General features: G+C 41.2%; 1 protein-coding gene across 4 annotated transcripts in view; it reads right to left on the reverse strand.

The window, feature by feature from the left end:
* Window positions 1–22,181, reverse strand: part of Lrig1 (leucine rich repeats and immunoglobulin like domains 1) — a 107,409-nt gene that overhangs the window by 48,277 nt on the left and 36,951 nt on the right. For 3 of the 4 annotated variants that reach the window (XM_013156334.3, XM_013156335.3, XM_003473434.5), the window contains exons 2-3: window positions 20,060–20,131; window positions 9,728–9,802 (exon numbers count right to left, since the gene is read on the reverse strand). In XM_013156334.3, coding sequence (XP_013011788.1) covers window positions 9,728–9,802; window positions 20,060–20,131 — 147 coding nt within the window. The remainder of the gene's footprint in view (window positions 1–9,727; window positions 9,803–20,059; window positions 20,132–22,181) is intronic. The other variant, XM_063260213.1, reaches the window with a different exon arrangement.

Raw genomic sequence — 22,181 nt, forward strand, 5'->3', positions numbered from 1 at the left:
GGTGTTGTCCAGTTAATCTTGAGATCATCATTTTATAAGAATATTGAGGCTTGAAAGGGCAAGAGGCAGAGCTCCAAATCTGATTCACAGACACACACTTCTGGCCACCATGTTCCATGAAGCCTGCAGGACACCAGTCAGAGTAAGGTGCATATCTAGCTTTACCTGTCTTTATCCTATGGCTATGTAGGGAAGGAACCCAGGTATCTACAAACTAACTTTCCAGCAGCCCTCTCCCACATTCAAATGCTTCTTAGTGCCCCAGACAATCCTGGTCACAACTAAGCAGGAAGGGGCCCTGGAGAGCACATTGGAGCACAACGGGCTGCAGCCTTCACAGCATACTTTCATCTCTTGGCTGAGGAGCTACAAAGAGAAAACCACAAACTGGCACCTCTATCTCAGCTGTTTGGGTCTGAAAGATGTCCAGGAAGTGAGGACACTGCAGAGGAATCTGCCTTGAAGTGATGTCTTTGAGGGCAGGTCGCCACTATCTGCAAATCTGCTGGCACAATCGAACAAATTTGGGCTCTGCTGCAACCTGACAAGAAGATTACTTTCCTCTGTACACTTAACAGATGGCTGATCATTACTAGCTTGGAATAATCAACTAGCTTGGAAGAGCCAACTTCCCTGTGATTAGGTGAAGGGGGGTGGGCAGTATCAGTCTGATCTATGGGCTGCCCAAAATAAGCTAATCAGGAGGCCAAAAAGACACTTGTAAAGCAAGGACATTTTTGGAGGATGTTTGCTGACTTTTTCTAGGCAAAAGCTTCTCACTCCACACCCCAGAGCAACAAAATAGTTGAACCCATGAGCCTGAAGTGTCCCATGCCTAAGACAATTTGATAATGTCACCACTGGCCAAGATACCGCTGGCCAAGACAAAACCCTTCCAGGTTCCTAGACCCCATACAAGGAGCACAAGCTCCACCCACTTACTAGCTCTGTGACACAGAGCAATGCCTATCAATGTTAATATGCTTCATCAGCTGACTATCACATTGGTTTCACATCTCAACCATGAGATTCGCAACATTTGATATCATTTCTGCACTACAAAAACAGCCACTTTGTATGACTCAATATACTAAGTAAACTATGCTACCTTTACAAACCCTTGCCTCTGCACAAAATGAATCTAGCATTCCTTATATACTGCCCAACAATGACAGGCCTTCTAAAAGAAAGGCCCAGCATAAATGCAAACAGATTTCTTCCACTTGGGCTGTAAAAGTTAAAAATGGCTCCCAGGTGTGAGCAGATATAATAGGCCCTGCCTTCTTCCAAGGTCACCACACAGGTCAAAGTCAAACCAGCCATTTTCGGATTAGGTACATATGCACATGAGTCTTCCCCAGTGGTAACTGGATTACAGAAGCCACCTGCAGGAAATAGGGAGGAGGAGAAGGGGGGGGAGGGGGGAGGGGGAAGAAGGGAAGGGGAAGGGAGGAGGAGAGCGAGGGGGAGGGGAGGGGGAGGAAATGGTCCCAGTCGGAACAAGACTGTTGATACGGGCAGGAGCCAGGCACTTTCACACAGGAGATTGTGCAAGGAGAAAGCAACTCCCAGCTCTGTTTCACAGAGCCCTGGAGGGTTTTCAGTACCCACCACTAGAAGGAGACACACTTCCCCTCCAAGTCCATCCACTGCTTCCCTAGCATTGGGGTTGTTACACTGTATTTGAAGCTTGTGTAGTCATCAAGAAAAATGAGAGGGTGAGGGAGGTGAAGCACCCAACAAAAGAAACTCTCAGCCACAGAGTTTAAGCTACTGAGTTCCCAAAACAGGCAATGACCTCCATGACCATATTCCAATTCCATAGCTATCCCTCTCTTCGGTCCCCCAGCCCTGCAGCTGGGGCTCCCTTCATCTCTCGGCAAATAACTTGCAGATGTACCTCTCATCTGGCTGGCTAACCACCCCACTCTCAAAGAAGGGGTGGGAAGGAAGGGGAAAGAGAAGGAAAATGACAAATCAGGACTGTATGTGTAACTTGGCAGGCTCAAAGGAGGCCACAGAGGCTCCTTTCCCAGCAAAAGATGCACTCTGACAGGGCAAAGGATGTCTGTTCGATAGAATCCCTGGGAAGTTCCTGGGACAGAAAGCTGCTTTCTTTGTAAACTCAGTGTTTAATTTTCTATTCTGGGCTTCACTGGTGGTATCTAGCATCAGATGAAGCTGCAATTCTAAGAACCATGGTTCTACTCTGCCTTCCAACAGAAGTTTGCTGGCTTTCTCAGCAGCCTGCCTGTTAACAAAGGAAAAGCAGGGAGGGCAAATTGGCCCCCAAATGGAACGAGTCTGTCCTTTTAGTATTCCTCTGAATACTCCAAGTTCTCAATGTGTTGGCTGAACATCTAGGGTGTTCCATCTCGTGCCTATAAATTACGCCCACTTGAGGGAGAGGGAGAGAAAGGCAGCTGCAGTACAAGAAGCCTCAGCTGCAACGCTGTATTATTTAAGAAACTTCCTGGCCATACAACCCATTTTAGACACAGTACTAGACAATACTCAGTCCTTGTGTGACAGCTGTCTACTTTACCAATCTTTCTCTGCAGCCACAGAGTTCCTTGAGAACACAAACTTCAGGCCACCTGGACTGTTTGTTTTTACTGGGCTCCATAAGGAGATGGGTTGGCAACCTTGCAGCAGGCACAGTAGCCTCGAAGATAGAAGCTATGGTTTCCTTTGCTTTCTGTATACTTCTTTTGCTTATTGACAACCAGGACTGCAGCCTCCCAATGGCAGAAGGGAAAATGAGAAGAGGTCATACACACTGCAGGTCTTACATACTGATTTTGATTACCTCATTAAGGGAAAGGAGAATTGCCCACTCACCCGTGTGATTGTGTGTGCACGTGCAAGTGCGCATGCATGCACACAGAGTGATTTAATGGAAAAAGAATAAAAAGAATGACTCTCTTTAACTTTCACCTGGAATAAGGAAGTGCCCCACTCAAGAGTCAGGCAAGGATAAAGGCTTATCAGATAGTGGTGGCTGATAATCAGCAGGAAGGAAAAGGTGTTAAATTGACTCCTGACCTCAAATTCAAGCTGTCATGGAGTCACCAGTGCCCATACAGTTGAGATAATGGACAGGTCTCCTACCAGGCTAGGGTCCTCACAGGACTCCATCTCCGTTGGAACTGCTAAAGGTCTTCAGGGAACCTACAGTTGTCACCAATAAATAACAAACTAAGCAAAAACAAATCATAACAGCTATGGGCTTCAACCCCTGATCTGCAGCCAGCTCTAATCTGGCTATGGTACTTGTGCTCAGTGGCTCCTGCCCCAGAACTCTTCCCACAAGTGACTGTTTTACCAGAGCTCTGGAACCCTCTGGTCCCAGACACATGTCAGTCACCACACTGGTGATAGTGTCTAAACAATTTACTATCTCCCAAAGTCCAAGCAGATTAGGAAGAACACTCAGTCTCCTTTTTCAACCCACAGGAGCCCAGGAGCAGTAGCAACTCTTGAGAATGCAGGAACAAAGCAAACACTCCAATCTCAGTCAGAACAGAGACAGGGTCAGCCATCTGTCTCTTCAGGCAACAGGGACGGATGCTCTAGGCTGAGACCCTCAGGGCCACTTTTGAGGGGGAAGCCAGAACCTCCCAAAGGAATGAAGAAGTGTTTTTATCCAGAAGAATCGTAACAACAAAATCTGGGCAAACAGAGTAGAAAGTGAGTACTTCTTTGAAGACTCAGAAAGACAATGCAGCCATGAGACAGCCCTCATTTTTTGTATTTTCTTTTGTTATACTATTTCCAATTATGGCCCTGTTCTCCCTGTACTGTGTGGGAACCAACAGTCCCATTTTAAGCTGCTCAAGAAACAAAAGACATTCATTTAAATTTGGACTGCGCCTTTAGAACATCAACTCTGCCTACAGTATCTTCTCTAAAGTGGCCGGAGTCACTACTAACTCCACACTTTCAAGAGAGAGTGTTTTACAGCCAGAACAAACACAATGCCAGTGACCAGTAAGGTTCAGTTTTACACTGACACCAAACAGACTAGCCTTCCTTTAATAGTAAGGATACTTCAGGTTCCTATGTGGAGGAAGCCCCTCCAAAGCGGCACAGAGACAGATGTCTCCGTACTTTCTAACATCTTTAACTAATGCTCTTCACCTAACATTTGGTAGATGATCCAGTAGGCAATTACTCCCAGGAAGAAGAGAGGAAGAATAGCTTTACCTCAGGAAGCACAGTTACTTCCACCTCACATGTGTACTTACCGCCAAAGCCTACAGGTTCTACCATGCACATACACACAAAGAACACCATCATCTGAGACTACACTCTGCTTTTAAAGACAACCACAACTGAGTATTTGCAGGGATAAACATTCTATACCAAAGAAAATTTTCATGTGGGTTCTTTATTCATCTGTAAATGCTGGCCACCTTTCGGGGACATAACCTGCAGGAAGCTTTAAGGGCAGCTAAATGATGAGAAAGGCAACAGGTCTCAGAGACACAGAATAAATACTGCAACTCACACATGTACACATACATTTTTAGGAATGCCAGCAACAATTTACCACTCAGTATAATTTTACTTGTGCTTCAAGTCTAATTATTGATGGCCCTAGGTCAGGTCTTAAAGCCAAGCCTAATTTTGTGAAGGTGAATTCTATGTCTCTTTCTCCCTTGCCTTTCAGCCAGGTCTCTAAGGGACTCTATTACGCTGCCCAACCCTGCATGGCAGATCATGGCTTCCTCCCCTCCAAGACTTGCTCTTTAATTACATTTTCATGTGAATTGATTTTTGCACTAACAAGCTTATAAAGAAGATAGATTTCCTTCCTCTTTTTTCTAGAGGTTTGCTAGATACTCTTGAGTGAAGCATTCCTATTGATTTTACTTCACCAGCAAATCCATCCAAGAGGGGCTTAGGCTTTGTTGCCTCAGACACTCCAACTCCGTGGCTCCCTTGCTCCGAGTATTGTCACAGATAAGACACCATGTTGCTTTCCTTCCAGATTTTATTCTCCAGAAGTTATAATAAAGGGATATTCCATCCTTCTATATTTAATTGGTTTTTATTTAGCCAAGAGCCACACAAAATAGAATGGCTAGTCAAAACCTTATCAGAGATTTGTAATTCAATTACTAATATGCCAGACTAATACTAATATGCATGTATTACCATAAGAGAAAAAGACTTTCAAAGAAAGGAAGAGACACAGTGAGTGAGGACAGAAAGGAAGAAAACATTTTCAAATAAGGAGCTGCGAGGAAATGGGAAGTAACTGTGTAAGGAAATGAGGTTTAATTTTGGCGTGATAAAAATGATCTGGAATTAGATAGCAGTGATGGTTTATAACACTGAGAATGAATTAAAAGGAGCTGAATTATAATTTAAAGTGTAAATTTATGTTACATTAATTTGACCTCAATATTTTAAAAAGTCTTCCAAGATTAGAAATATTTCATGTTGTTTTCAAACACAACATAAGGGTAGGGAACTGTAAAGCAATTTTACAAAGTCGTAAGTAATTGTGTGCAACTAGTTTTTGTTTAGATTTTCTACCTAATGAGGACATGGATTGGGGAGCATAAAGCACATGGCACAGTAAAACAGTAAGTTCTAAAAAGCACCACACCACCTGGAAGTGAAGTATGGTGACAGTGCAAGGGCCACGTGGGAAGTAAGCTATGATCTCTGTATGGGGACAGAGCCAAAGCCGATTTCCTAGCAGGCTTCACTCCTAGGAAAAAATTAACCCATTTCCACTGCAGCCAATCCTCTCAATGATAAAAACGTAGTAACACCATAAGAAAAATAGAAATTCTTCTTCAACAGAAATGTCATTTATGTATCAGACAAAATTACTGTTGTCGTGGGAATCATAACTTGTGTTTCCTGGACTTCATTTTTTTTTTTTTTTTTACAATCTCTGATGTACAAATCTATTGGCAGATTCTGTTGCTATTTTACAAAAAGCTGCTTCCTTTTCTGAGAACTACTTATGAAATTAGTTCCCTCACTCCAACCCAATCCTATTAAAAGCATTCCTTGAGTTTTATGCTTTCTCTTAAGCACAAATGGCTTCAGAATTATCTTCAGAACATGATGCAAATAAATCTGTCTTGACAAATACTTTAAGCGAATTAGATCCCTTTAATCAGAAAGTATTAACCAATAGAAACTGTGCACCATGACTCCAGTTCCCAAAACTCTGGAAGTCTCTTTTGAAGCCTTGATATTAAAGCCAGGAAAGCAAAACAAAACCTCTTCCCATGTGGCCTTCCCCAGGGTGACACTCAGCAAAGGGGGAATTGGTGCCTGGGAACGCAGGGCACTCCAGCTAAAGAGAGGAAAAGCTTACTTCCAGAGCCAAAGTCCAGAATTACAGGTGTCTGAACTGAAAATCACAAACTGCTGCTTCTGTTAAAAAATACAAATCATCAAAAAAAAAAAAAAAAATCACTAACAGTGGTTACCAGAACAGAGGGGTAATGACGGCTTTTATGACATTATTGCCTCTACTCTCAATTTCTTGGTCACAGAAAGGCTATGAAAGCCATGAGGTTATTTCATCATCTGTTTCAATCCATTCAACAAAAATAAGACAAAACAAAACAAGCAACTTGTTCCACATCACATCTGCACAAGACATAAGTTATATACCTGGGTCCTCACTTTTTCCTGAGGCAGCTATCTATAAACAGGCCTCAAGAAAGTTGTCCTGCTTCCTCTAACTTATATGGCCTCAACAGATATCTGTTCTATTTTCTCTAAACATTTTGGTTTTTTCTGCTCTTCTACCTGCTCTTAAAGGGAAACAAGAACTTGGGGAGGTGGCCAGGCATGCTTGCGCATGCCTGTAATCCCAGCAAGAGGGATTGCTGTGAGTTCAAGGCCAGTCTAGGCTATACAGTGAGTTTGGGCCGGCCTGAACTGTACAGGGAGACCCTATCTAAAAAAAAAAAAAAAAAAAAGGCGGTGGGGGGCCCTGTACATTCTACTTAACTACATTCTCAAGCAATGTGTGAAGGTTTTCACATCACCTTGAGGTAGCAACTGGGCCACAACTGCAAAGGCACAAAAAATACCAGCAAAATATTTGCACTACATGTGATACCTTTTACTTCTTAAATTCTGAAAAGCAACAGACACATAAGAAAAAACATGTTCTACAAAACTTGAAGTGTAACTGTCACGTGGATGGTGGATGGAGATGCCTTTCTTCAGGCAGGATGAAAAGGGTGGTCCTTTTTGCTATAAAGTGATACCCATCTGCTGCCTGCTCTGTTATTTTCTCCCTTGTTCTTTGCATAGCCCACATTGAAAATACAGAAAGGCATGCAAGAGGACAGCAAAATTATCTATAATCCTGCTGTCAAACATCACACTGCTAAACTAACTTTTTGCAGGCACTAAATTCAAACATCTAGTCTAAGAACAGGAAACACAGGCAGCTCAGAGAAAACAAGGATAAAGACCCTTTAGTTCTGTAGTTTCAGGGAAATCACTGAGCAAGTCAGGTGGAGATCAACACCAGGCTAAAGAGGTGGCTGCCAACGCTAACCTGCGTTTTCCAAATGAACCAAAACAGGGAGGGATTTTTTTCTTTCTTTTTCTTCTTCTTCTTTGGCTTTACATATTTCAACACTGTCTAATGGAATAGCAGGAACAAGGCCAAACAGCCCCACTGCTCGTGTCACCAGGAACAAGGAGCAGCAATGTATTTTTAGTCAGAAGAGCAAGGGACAATTCAAAGTGCCATGGGCCCTGCGGGCAAGCACAGGGCCCTCTTGCCTCCAGCACGTGGTGGTCACCTAGCACGCCGCTGCACCAAGTAGAGGAGGTAGAGAGCCGTGCAGGGCATGCGCATCCAGTCTCACTCTACTTCACTGCTTTGCAACACAGAAGATCTTCAGGGGAGGGCACCTTCTTCTCTGGCAATACAAAGCACTTTCTATGGCTCTGGCTTCCTCACCAAAGGAGGACTAAGAAGGAAACCAGCCCTTCTCATACTGTAAAGGGTGAGTGACGCCAGGGACCTTGTTAAATGTAGCTCCTGATGGATGTGGCCTGAGATTCTGCATTTTTCACCAGCCTGGAGCTGATATCACACTGCCACTCTATGATCTGGGGTTTCAGCAGCTAGGAGTCACAAGCACCTTCAAGTGCTCTACTTTATGAACACACAAAGGATTAGCACATTCCTAATTAGCCTCACATAAAGCTAGCTCATTTAATTTGGCCAGCAATTAAACATCTTCCAGATGCTGAACACACAGGCCAAGCAGATCCAAAAAAGAAAGTCAGACCTTTGCCTCTCCATCAAGAGCCACAGCTTTCACAGCAGCACTTCAACAACAAGGTCTGACTCACAAAGCTGTGGCCATTAAAGGTGAAATCTCACCAAGGCCACAGAGCTAGGCAACACTAAGTACCAGGTAGACGCAACAGCCACCACATACTGAATACCCACTTCACAAGATGCCAAAAGCTCCAGGTACATTCCCTCTTCCCAGGAGCCCTGCCCTTACTCTCCCCATATATAAAATGGGTCAGAACACATTTTATAAATAAGATTAAATCATCTGTCCAGGAAATAATGAAACCCAACTCTTAATTCATAGGCTCTCCTATAGCTTCACCAGGCCTTGAAAAGGGTTAAGTGTGAAAGCATGATTTACCAGGCCACAGCACCCAGGGAACACAGGGACAAGTGCCAGCCCAAATCTGAGATCTGTAAGCTAGGCTAGCAGTCTTACTGATAGCACCTTCCTGCCAAATTCCTCCACTCAGACTGAGTCCTGGTGTTGAGAAAAAGATATATACAGTTGAACAACTACTGAACTAGCAAAATAAAAATAAAGTAAAAATATGTAGGGCTGAGGTAGAGACAGGAAATTTAGATGAAGAGGGAGGTGCTGTGCTGGGGAAGCTGCCAATAAAACCTCAAGGTGAGCACTCCGGATGCAGGCCTGGGACATCCGGAGAGCCCTCCGGTTGAGCTTGAAGCCAGTACCTCCACCTCATGGCTGCAGAAAAGGAGCGAGGGCAGGTGCTTCATTTCTAGGAAAAGTATGGGGGAGACACCTTGGAATTGAAGCCAGGGACTTCACAATGAGCCATATCCTCAGTTCTTATTTTGAGACAGGGTCTCACTAATATACCCAGGCTGGGCTTGAACTTAGGATCCTTCTGCCTCCTGTTCCAAGAGTGTTGTGATTATGGATATTTGCCACCATACTCAGGTTAGGAAAAGCTCTTGACAAAGTAAATGATAATATCCCATGGCTTTCCCTCTTTTTTGACTAAGATCCTGTATAATCTTTTTCTATAGTGATACACTGGTTTTGATTCATCTAACACTTGAACATCAAAATCAATTCATCACTTTTATGTTCATTTAGAGATGAGTTTGTCATTATTAACTTACACATTTTCATGTCATTCCAGTTTATTTACCCAAGATACTGCTTAACTGCCTACAAGAAGCAGCCAAATTCTATGCCCATGTGGGCAGTTAAAAGACTTATTTTTCCCAAATTACAGATGGGGCAGAACTTCCAGCTTTTCATTCTATAAATCCCAAAACAGCAAATAAGGCACTTGCCATGATCTTTAGGCCACATAATGAAAGGCTATTCTTTACCAGTGAACACATGAACACAAGTTCTCCTGCCACCAACTTTTGGCAAGATTACACGACAGCCCCACCACACGTCCAGGGTCCTCAGGTGGAACCACTTACAGAGACAGAGAGATGACATGCACTGAAGCAGCACCCAGGGATGGTATTGCAGTCAACTCATTGTTATTGAGGTACCTGTAACAACAAAAAGAAATTAAATCATCTTAGAGCATTTAAATTTGTAATGTGAAATCATATACATATAAAAAAATATTATTGAGTTAGCCACAGTAATATTCTAATGTTAGATAAAAAATAAAGAACATAGATGTGCATTTTTTAAGAGAGAAAAGTCATGTGAGGTCATTAAAAAAACCTAATTTTTCACACCCACAGTAAGAAAGAAACTGAAAGGAAATGTGTCCTATCTCCTCTCTGTGTCTCATCAAGCCCAGAAATCAGAACGCGCAGACAAGGAATAGTGAAAACAGGCCAGGAGGCAAGTACAGGTCAAATGTGCCCCCCAAGACCACCAACCACAATATTCCTAACAGGCTGAGGCAGTGGAGAAAGGGTCTGGGGAGGCGAGATTGTCCCCTCTTGTTCAGATGCTCTACCCTGGCCAAAGGGCACTGGCACAAATAAAAGCTGGAGACCACTTGTTCCCTTGTGTGGTGTTTTGAGGGGCTTGTGACATGTGGGGCCAATTATTTAAATGCCTCATCTGTGAAATAACAAAGGATATGGACTCAGAGACTCATCCATGCTTCCCTGGACTCGGAGGAAGCCTCTGGATGGCCTTCCAGGAAAACAAATACATACACACACACACACGCATGCACACAATTCTGCACAGACATCCTGAAAATCCTCTACCGACAAGAAATTTCTCTCCACTCTTTTCTGACTCAAATACTCTAAATTTGTAATTCCATAGTTAATATCACTTAATGGAAGGGAAAAGCCCACAAACCAAAACACAGCTCTTCTGGCCTGCCCCCAGAGGCTGTACAATCTGGTCTCCTTACATGGACATGTATTTCCAAATCTGGGAAAAGGATCCAAAACTCAGACTTGCAATGTGAGCCCAGAGAGCCTTAAGAAAGCCAAAGCACAAAAAAAAAAAAAAAGAAAGCCAAAGCACAGTGTTTAGGCTTTCTGCCGGGTGATGGGGCTGGAAAGAAACTGTATTCGAGATGCAAAGTCAAGGGATAAAACTGGGTTATCTTGTTCTCTATTTTTTAAAGAGGTACATCTTACATAGAACATCTTATTACTGTGTAAAGATAAGGTCACTGAGGTGACAGCTGTATTCAGACTACAGATAGCATTTGCCTGAACAGAGTAATCTGGCTGTTTGCCATTTTTTAAAGAAATAAGTAAAAGGAAGGAAGGAAGGAAGGAAGGAAAGAAGGAAGGAAGGAAGGAAGGAAGGAAGGAAGGAAGGAAGGAAAGAAAGAAAGAAAGAAAGAAAGAAAGAAAGAAAGAAAGAAAGAAAGAAAGAGAAAAGAAAGAAGAAAGAAACAGCCTAGAATGATCCCATTTACTTTTTCAGTGACAAAGCCAGTTAGGGATGAGGCTTGGCAATTACTGGGCTGTGGGACAGAGAGTGCCTGTTTCAATAGCTTCATAACTGAAGCATCTGGCAGGGAGAAAGCAGATCCCTATCATGTGGCAAATCCTTTCTTCACTTAAGAAGCCCTTGTTTGTGTTGAAATAGGCAATTAATTACTTTAACAGTCTCTTATCTGACTACCCCCTAAATAGACTGTTTCTGCTTCACCTTTTTATCTTTCCCAACCCTGCTGTGATCCATTTGCCATCATGGTATTAAAAGGCTCCATCAGTCAATCTCAACCAATAAATTGCTGTAGTACCCCTCAGTATGGTTATTACTATAAGAGGTCTTCAAGTTTATCAGAACAACTAAACTGAGGTTAGTTGGGGCCTGCTGCCAATATGGCCTATTCAATAATTATTCTTACATTTATTCTAAAATACAAAAGAAGGTCATAATAATAATAGGAGATAACTTATTAATAACTATGTGTTAGGCACAGTTCTAAGAGCTGTGTTCAGTAAGTCCCTGACATATGGACATTCAAGTTGCAAACTTTGAAACTTTGATAGGTATACTCATTTGGCCAGATGTGAATGAATCCAACTTAGAGTATTAACCCATCTTAAGACTTGCATAGAAAACACAAGAAGTATACTTCTCAAATGGAAGTTTGTAAATGCATACATAAAAATGAGAGAGCAATCCCAAACAACTTTAATGATGTATCTCAAGATCAATTCAAATCTGAAACAGAAGAAAAAAAGCTATAAAGATCAGAGTGGAAAATTAATGAAATTGAGACTTTGAAAGTAGAGAAGGGATGAGGGAGGTGAGTTGGGGAGAGAAAGGGGAAGTAAAAAGGATCAAGATGTGATATATACAAGTATAATTTCTGCAAAACACTTTCTATGAACCACAAACATATACAGTACTAATAAAATAAAATGGGGCTGGGGGAGTAGCTCCCAGGAACATATGCATGTCACCAATGAAGAAACTGAAACTTAGGTCACCAATGTTAAATGGCTGTGGCCTAGGGAATGTAGTCCTAAAGTCTAGGTTTTTACTACCTTCTATTTCTTTGTAACTGTAGTAAAAATTCCACATGCACCATGGAATTCCATCATCACAACAATTTCAAGTTAGGTACCAGGGAGCACCACTCTGCTAAATTCTCCAAGTGGGTTTTAGCAACTAGCCTAAAACCACACAACCAAGGAGATAAAGCCACACAACCAAGGAGACACAGCCAAAAACTGAACAGTGAGATTGTAAATCAGAGAAGTGCAACAAGCTAACATGCCAATAAGCATGGGGTAGGCCAGAGAGCTCAGAATCCCTTAGGTAATACTGCAATTGGTTTTTTTTTGCCTGCTTATGATTTGACTTGATTTTGAACCTAAAACAAAGAGTATGGGCTCCTCCACAAGGGAACTTTGGCTGAGGAGCCTGGTCTCAAGCCAGTCCTACTTTACATATGAGAAATAGATCCACCTAATTTCACAGAAATAAGTGAACAGGGAAAAGGGACACAACATTTCAAATCTTGACAGAGCTGCTGGAAGTGGAGCATGCAAAGACAGTGGACCATGGCTAAAGATTAACAGGGCATTGTATGCTTCCACCAACACACTCCAGTGAGCAGGCTCAGTTAGAAATAGCAAGTTTTAATGCTAACAGGGCTGTCTGATTTATGAAGAGGACAGTTGAGGCCCAAAGGAGGAGCTGCTTGGCTAGCCTATTCTAGATTATTTCTACTTAAAAAGAACTGTTGGACTAATGCAAACCTCTATCACTGTTGGCTTCCTCACTGTTCACACTCTCCCCTGCTAAAAAGAGAATGGGGGGCTGGGGATTTAGCTCAGCGGCATAAGCACCTGCCTTGCAAGCAGGCAGTCATGAGTTCGGTCCCCGGTACCGATAAAAACGAAAAAGACAAAAAAAAAAAAAAAAAGAGAGAATGGGATCCTCAGAAGGCAATAGAGACGATCCTCACTCCAAAACTCAAAAAGCTTCTTGCCAGACTGAAATAGAGACTAGTCAAAAATAGCACAGCTGCAGCACTGAGGGAAAAGGCCATTCGCCATATTTAGCAGACTTTTCATGAATATGGAAACTTCAGGGATTAAGGATGGGATCTGATGAAACCTTTTCACTACTTACAGTTATGCAGTTATTCAGTTCTCCACCCCTCATATGCTGTCCTCCTCCACTGTGCTCTCAAGGTACTACCCTAACACACTCAAGTCTACTCTGACACAACGTCCTAAAAATCTTTCTGAAATGTCTGGCTTCTATAACCCTTTTCCCAATGATTCGGGACAAAGTGACTAGGAAGCATCAGAGCATGAATCATGGCCCAACCCTGGAGCTGGAGGACATGTAAGTAAGGTCAATGGAGCTGCATGGATTGCCTGGCTCAAGTGCAGCACCTGGAGGTAGGACCTTTTCCCCTCAATCCTTAAGGTCAGCTAAGACATTCTGGCCCCTCTGCTTTCTACCAAAATTGCCATTTACTTGATTTGGTTCAAGGAAGTATTATATTTAAATGTTTAAGAGTATTTCACAGTGTATCATTATTTACAGTCAATCAAATTTGGCTCACCCAATGAGCAATTTTTCTTGCTGTATTTATTTATAGACTAGCTGATACAGGCACACATTAAAATTTTCAGGCCATTTAAAAAATACATGGAATATATAGTAAAAAATAAATAAATAAAGCTTCTTTATACTTCCATTCCTGCTTCTGCCTGCCTCCTAGAGGAAGCTCTTAGTGCTAGCTATGATAGATTGAGCATGTGTTTTGGTTTTACACAAGTCCTTGAAGATTATAGACTGCTCTGGACTGTTTTTCCATTTTAACGTATCTTGAACATCTTCACAAGTCTTTTATCCAGCTGCAGAGCTATCTTCTGCAGGTATGAATGGTAAAAAAGAACATTTTTATTTATTAATTCTTTTAGCCAATATACTATTGGTAGACAAAATGGTTCTTTTCAGTTTCTTCCAAATATAGAGTTGCAATTAATAAAACTCAAGATTGGTCACAGTCTTGGAACTTTGATTCACTTGGATTCTAACTGGAAGAAAGCTATTAATAGTAGAAACACGAATTCTGGAGAGCCACTTAATAACTGATATTATGCTACTGGAGAACAGGCATACCAAATAATTGCTTCGGCAAGACTTTTGGTAATATAATTTTTATACCAGATGGCCAGATTAAACTTTAATATAATGATATATAGTCCTCTTGTGGTATCCATGGGATCTGGCTCGAGGGCCCCGCGTACTGATACTCAAGGCTATTCAAGTCCCTTACAGAAAAATAAACCCACACACACTTCCTAACTTAATCATCTCTAGATTACTTAGAATACCTAATGTAATGTAAATGCTATGTAAATAGATGCTACACTATATCACTCAGGGAATAAAGGCAAGAAAGACAAATCTGTACTTGTTCATTACAGATGAAATATTTTCAAGTATTTTCAATCTGATGTTGGTTGAATCCATGGATGCTAACTAAACCCACAGATGGGGAGATTGACTGTAGATATTTTAAACTAGCATTGTTATAAATAATCAGGGTGAGCACTGACTATATAGTAGACTATCACAAGCCTGAATACACGCCACCCATTTCAGGAGATACAGCAATCACACTATTTCACAATTGAGGCACAGTTACAAAGTAGCAGAGTAGAACCTTTGAGGTGGGGGTGGGGGTGTAATAGCTTGGATTTTAAAATCAGACAGACCTGATTCTTTAGCATTAATCTCATCTTTTACCAATCAAATGACCTTCAGCATGCCACTGAACCTTGTTGTGCCTTAGTTTTCTCCTTCAAAACATGTAAATAAGAGACATACCAACTTCCCCGAGTTTTGGAGGAATACAAGTGAAATGATTAAACCTTATTTTAGGGTAGGGACAGATACATGTGAAACATGTGAAACTTGAGGCTCAAAACAGTACTCCTCGTTATTTCAGCCTTCCCTCAAACACAACCATTACTACTACTACAGGCACGAACACATGGGTGGGGCAGCAGCCTGAGATGGAGCAGAGTAAACCATAAATACCCAAAAGGCAGGGCTCATGCAAGGTATCCTCACTGCTTTCGGGAACACTTTAGGTCACTGGCCTGGCAAGTGCACATAGCACCCGCGGCAAGCACACATGGCCCAGGCAGCAGTAATGTGATCTGTGCAGTTTTGCAAAGAACTGTATAAATAGCCCTCTTATTATAGAGGAGCTTCGGTGACCAGGACCCTGGGTGGAGGCCTCCCTGGGAGGCTTTCCTCAGAGCTATGGGCTGTGGAGATCGTGTGGCCTAGAAGCAGCTGCACAAGTGTCTCCATGTCCTCCAGGGGCCTCCAAAGGGCTCGCCTTTCTTTTTAACCAGCCCACAATGTTATGTGGTTCTTGGGCCTCCAAAATTAAACCACTGTTAAGCCACCACAATATCCTCTGCCAGCCTGGGGTTTTGCAGACTGCAGGGCTGGGAGAATTGGCTGCTCCCAGGAAACACTTGGGCCCAGCTAATTCTCAAGTTAAGTGTGCCAGCTATTTTTTCCTTTTCTTTCATGTCTTGCACACCTCCCCACCACTCACTCCTGATACTTCTGTCTCCATCATGTAGGAGAATTCATTTAGGAAAAGGAGAGCCTCCTGAATTTCTATCAGTAAAAAGTTTGCTGCTTTGGACACCAAAAACTTATCTCACCATCAACAGAACAGAGAATGACATCAGGGAGAGGAGGAATTCACAGTGTAAGAGGTTCAAGCTGTCTGTCCTCAAGAACATTTACAAACCAACCAACACATCAAGCTCAGTGGGTGCCCAAAATTAGCAAAAGAGAAGGAAATATCATCTAGTAAACCCTTCCCATAGCCAAGGTCCTGTGCATTATTTTTATTTACTAATTCCAGTAATATTGATAATGTATGATTACACCGATGTCATAGAAGAGCAAAATGCTAAGAAGCTAAGTCGCTTACAGACACAAACCCAGAGCCAGAGCTCAAAGAGACAGAACTAGGACTCAAATCCATTTTTGCTTGCTGCCAAAATGAGCATTTCTCCACTTCATTACACTGTATCCATCAAACATCACAAGCTAATATTAAGACAAGACCAGCTATAATTCTGTATTGAGCCATTCCAGAACCAGAGGAAAAAGGGAAAAATCAGTAATAATGATCCTATCTTGATTCAAAAAGATTTTATATTCTCATTACAAGTTTTTTGCATTCATTTTGAATTTTTAAAATATTGCATCTAATAAATATTATTTTAATCACCGAATTTTTGTTGCCCTTATAATTTCTGTGCCTGAGTTGAATGCCTCACTTGTCTGTACCCTCATCTGTGTGTCCCTCTTGATCTTATACCCCTAGCAGCCAGGACAGCACCTGCTACAGAGCAAATAATCACATAAGTTTAAAAAAGCTTGAATGATGCCAAAGGAAATACCCTATTTTAATTCTGTGCAATTCTAAAAGAAACCACTAAGCTCTGCAACCTGCATAAAACATGAATATATTTTAACCACAAGCCTCAAAGACTCAGATCAAAAGAAACCAATGGTTCTCTCACAATGGACTCATCACCTTGGGCCACTATGATGGGAAAAAGTAAGTTCCCCCAAAACTCATGTGACGAAGCTATATGCTGCAGTATCTCAAATGGACCTTATAAAGAGGTGATTAAGTCCTAAGGTTAGACCCCGAGCCAACATGACTGGTATCTCTATAGGGGAAAATAAGGATACATGAATTGACACCAGGGATTCATACACACAGAGGAAAACCACAGGAGGATGAAGCAAGAGGCAACCACCTACAAGCAAAGAGGAGGGACCTCAAAAGAAACCAATCCTATGATAGGACACCATGATCTTGGACTTCCCATATCCAGAACTGCACAAAATAAATTTCTGCTGTTGAAGCCCTGAAGTGTGTCATAATTACTTTTGCTGGCAAACTGACACAGCAACTACCTTCAGATATGCTCCCAGTTTACTCATCTTGTGGGAAAATGATGAACATGTACAAAGAGCTTCCAAAGCCCCTTACAGGCCATGTTCCATTCTATCCGAAAATCTAAACTTTTTTTAAAAAAACAAACATGGACATCAAAAATGCCCATATGAAAATTTGGAGGTGGGGATAGCAAATACAGGTATTTCTGCAAACTATACCAGCTAATAAAATTAAATTTTATCCAAACCAGTCTTTCATGGACTGGGGGTAGAGAGAAGAAAGCCATACAAGGAAACAAGCCTAGGCTGGGAACTAGCTCATGCACGGGCCACCACCAGACTAGCACAGCCAGATCCCAGCCTCTCCCCGTGAGTCAGTGCCATTTGCGGACTGAGGGTACAGAGAAGGCCACACCAGGAAGCAAGCCCCATATCGGAACCAGCAGCACACATAGGTCACTGCTGGACTAGAACAGCCAGATCCCAGCCCCTTCCGCATGCAGGCTAACAGCAAGTACCAACCCCCTCAACCACCACCACCATGACCCCTGCTGGTGCCATGAGGAACTGGCTTATCCAGAGAAATGCAGGCTGTGATGATGGCTATGGAGGTGAAGCAATTGGATGCCTGTGGTGCTTTGGTGTTTCACTAACATTGCAGGTCTCAAGCCAATGGTCTGATCATAGGTTCAGAGGATAGTGGTACACAGTGTGACATCTAGGATCTTCTGAGGGTTGCAGCCATTGTTGATTCCCTATTGTCTTGTTTTGAAGTTCTATATCATTTCCATTGTTTTGTTTGGTTGGATTTTATTTTTTGTTTTGATTATGTCAAATCTGATGGCAAGAACAGCTATTTCAAAGATAACAAGAAATATTATGCTAACAGTTTTGGATTTGCTATTGGCTTGTTTTGAAGTCCTTTATTGCAGTCATTATTTTGTTTTTATTGTTTCTATTCTGTTCTATTTGATTTTTACTATGTCCAAAGTTATCTGCAGCTATTTGGAAGACATCAAGAGGCATTATATTAACTACTGTTGATTTCATAATGTTCTGAAGTACTGTGTCTCTTACACTGGTTTGTTTTGATTGGTTTTGTTTTATTCTCTTTAAAATATTTAATTTTTTAAAAACAAATAAAATTTTACCTAAGCCACCAATAATGGAACCCAATAACTTTTATCCATTACTTTTAATAAAAACGTGTAAAGAACTTACCTAATAATATCTAATAATAATACCTAATAATAGGCTGGGAATTAGGTTCAGAGGCTCAAGGGCCGGCCTGGTAAGCTCAAGGTCATAAATTCAATTCCTGGTACCAAAAAAAACCCACAAAATCCTAATAATAGTAGCACTGGATGGAATGATTTATACAATTCTATGTGTAGTAGTTGTAAATAAAAATTAAAATAGGTCATTCAAAAATTTTAATTTATATGAGAAAGTACTTTAAAATGTAATAGTAGGTAAGACAGATATAAAACCATAATGTACAGTTTATCCTAAAATTTTATGTACAGGTATATATTTTTACTATATATTCATAATCCATATGTACAGATGACACTAGTGGTGATTTTCACTAATCTTCAAACATTTCTACAGTTGCCAATTTTTCTACAGTATAAATCCCTAAGGGATAACATTTCTGATAATCCAAAATCCCTAACAAAAGCAGAATCCTTTGCCATTAAAGAATATTGCAAAATGGCAGCAATGCTTTTCATGCTTATATGCAATGATAATCCTACTTTTGGAGGTAGAGAGAAATGCTGTCCATTCTAGATGCTGTGCCTGATTCCTGAGAAACAGAAGGATGGGCTGGCACCATGTGCCATTGCTGAGTAGGTTGCTCCACATCCCTGCGGACAGTAAGAAAGTCCTAGTCCAGGTATGTCACCCCAGTTAATTCATGAGGCTTCACACAAGGGAGAGGACTCTCCTCCATATCTGATCAATAAGTCTGCCTACTGGATTATAATACACCCTTCATGAGCTGCCTAGAATGAAGAGAAGGTTGCACAGTGAAAGTTAAGTACAGTGTCTATCTCTTATCGATGACCCCCAGTGAACATCTGAACCCACACACAGTACTAAACCTATACATACCTATAATAAAGTTTAGTTTATAAAGCAGGCATAGCAAAAGACTAACAACAACTAATTAGAAAATAGAGGGCCGGGAATTTAGCTCAGCAGCATAAGCACCTGCCTAGCAAGCACATGGTCATAAGTTTGATCTCCCGTACCAAAAAAAAAAAAAAAAGTTGAATGACTAAGGAAAGTAGGACAATTATAACAACATCCTACAATAAAAGTTATGTTAATGTAATTTCTCTCATTCAAAATTGCCTATTGCACGTTCATCCTTATATCTGAACCTTTACAGCCTGTCTTTGGCATATCCAAATTATCAGTAACACTGCTCTTGTGTTTTGAGGTCATCAAAGGTAAAATCTGAGTTATCTGACTACTGTGTTACCATGACAGTTGATCTGATACTCTAAGTGGCTAGTAAGAGACTAAAAGACAGGTAGCATATACAGTGTGAATACAATGGACAAAAAATTCGTGTCCCAGGATGAACAGTGCAAGACTTCATCATACTACTCATAAGTATACAGTTTAAAACTTGAATTGTTTGAACTGAAACTATGAATTGTTTATTTCTGGGATTTTCTATTTAGTATTTTAAGACTGATTGCCCAAGGTTAACTAAAACCAGGGGACAATTATAGTATCATCTGTCATGGTTGGTCCATATGCAAATATCCTTCGCACAGTTTACCCTACCCATTTTGATGAGTGAGAATACTGCAAAAGGAGAAGATTCTCCCCAAGAGTTCTCCATCACCCCACCCCATGGCCCAGAGGTTTGGGGAAGCACTCACACTTCCTGAAGATTTGGCATGTCCTCAAAACCAGCAGGATCAATCTCAGAAAGTTTGTTGTAACTCAGATTCCTGGTAGAGGGAAAGGAAAAACAAAACAACAAAAACGGAATCAATACTTGACAGTGCCCTCAAGATAAAGTTTGCCCCTCCTCCAATACAAGCCCTCTCCCTCATACTTTCCCATCTTATGCATTGTTTTAAGCAACATTATAAATACTGAGATTTACAAATAGTATATGTCTCTTTTCCACTAGTATCCATAAGCAAGACACTCAAACCAAGGCTATTAAATCACCTGAGATCAATAAATGCAAATGGATTTTAATTAATACCTTACTACCTACCAAGTTTTAAAGAAAACTAAAAGGAAATTAGTCTTCTATGCACACTAGAGGAGTGACCTGTCCAAATGCTGTACACCACATCAAGCTCAAGGCTTTTCTTAGTGGCATTTTTAATTGATGTTTTACTAAAGCAATGACATCAAGAAAGAGAAACGAGTGTTGGCCTTCATTGTCTAAAACAATGGTTCTAATTCAGGGGATGACTCTGTCTTCCAGGAGATAGGTGGCATTATCTGGAGGCAATTTTGGTTGAGTGTCTGGTAGGTAAAAGTCAAAGATACTATTAAACATCCTACCATACACATGCATGCAGCTCCCACAACAGAGCAACAACCCGCTCTACATGTCAGTGTCAGCCAGAGACAGAAACCCTGGTCTAAACAAGAACCTAAGATTAAATATTTCTCAGATGCACAAAGTTCAAGAAACTTTTTTTAAAAAATGGACACTATAAGATTCAGAATCATAAGAGTATTTATGAACAATGTGTTCTTACCATCAATAACAAATATTGGGAAGGACAGTCACACAGAGAAGGGAGACAATTGTTAGAAATTTATGTTAACTACAGGCAGAGAAGGCCTGATGTACTCAACCTCAAGATGATAGGACATGATTCATTTGTTCAAAATGACACCTCTCTCACCTTTATGGTGCCCAGCTATGCCATGACCCTAGAGGCTGATAAGGAGCAGGCCTGGCAGGGTTCTATCATCTGAGCCTCTCTGATCACAGCCTCAACGAAGATCATCTTAATCTTTTAAGAAGAAAAGTTGCAGGATGTGATCCAAAGGTGACTCAACTTTTGTACTATAGTCTTGCTCCTTGCCAATCTACCCTAGTCCTGTGTATCCCAGAAAGGTTAGCATTTTTCATCTTGGCTATTAATTCCATTGACATGACTGCCAATTAACAGTACTACTAATCGTGAGTTTAAAGTCTAACTCTTAAAGCATCATGTAAGTGGCAACTATCTCTTAAACTTTCTCTAGAGATTTCAATTAATACTAACCTAGAGCTGATACCCATTTCACAGTGAACTCAAAGACATTCATCTAAATAAAAGTCAAGCTGCACTTGAAACTAATGGCACATCTGTGTTCGCGGCACAGCCTGAATTAAAAGCAATTTGTCTAGAGATTAAGTTACCATAAAAACTGAAGGTGGTAATTTTTTAAACCACATACTGAAGTCAAGTATGAGCTTGCCTGTGCTTGGGGGTATTTATTAACGAGTGTGTAGAAATTAACATGTTAGACCTGGGAAAGAAAATTCACAAGTTGAAAGAATTCCCCAACATCAGAAAAAAAGACTAACCAGACTAAGGTTTTTTTCTATTTTGACTGATTATCATAAAAGGGGGAAAAGGTCAGTATTGTTTCTGAGGCAAAGAAACTGTGAATTATGAGACTGTAACTTGAATCATCATGGGTAATGGGACTGGTTGAGCCAGAGATGACATGAGAGAAATCCTTGAAAGCAAGAGGCTAGCAGGTCAAGCACATCATGTAGCTGGGTAGAAGGATGCTAACCCAGGGACGCCTTGCTGCCCACCTAAAATAGCACTTGCTCCTTGGTTACAGAAACAAGGACAACACAATCTCCTTAGTCTTCCAGAGAGGCTCAATATTTGAATTCTCATGGGAAACCTTTTCGACTCTTTAAAAAAAAAAAAAAAAAAAAAAAAAAGCAAAAAGGTAACACAAGATGAACAGATGAACCAAACAAAATCTGTCTGCCAGCTGCATCTGGTTTGAGGACAGCCAGTTTTTATT

The sequence above is a fragment of the Cavia porcellus genome, unplaced genomic scaffold (genome assembly GCF_034190915.1).
Source record: "Cavia porcellus strain 051 isolate PalLab524CR breed Dunkin Hartley unplaced genomic scaffold, mCavPor4.1 scaffold_13, whole genome shotgun sequence".
In the NCBI taxonomy this organism is placed as follows: domain Eukaryota; kingdom Metazoa; phylum Chordata; class Mammalia; order Rodentia; family Caviidae; genus Cavia; species Cavia porcellus.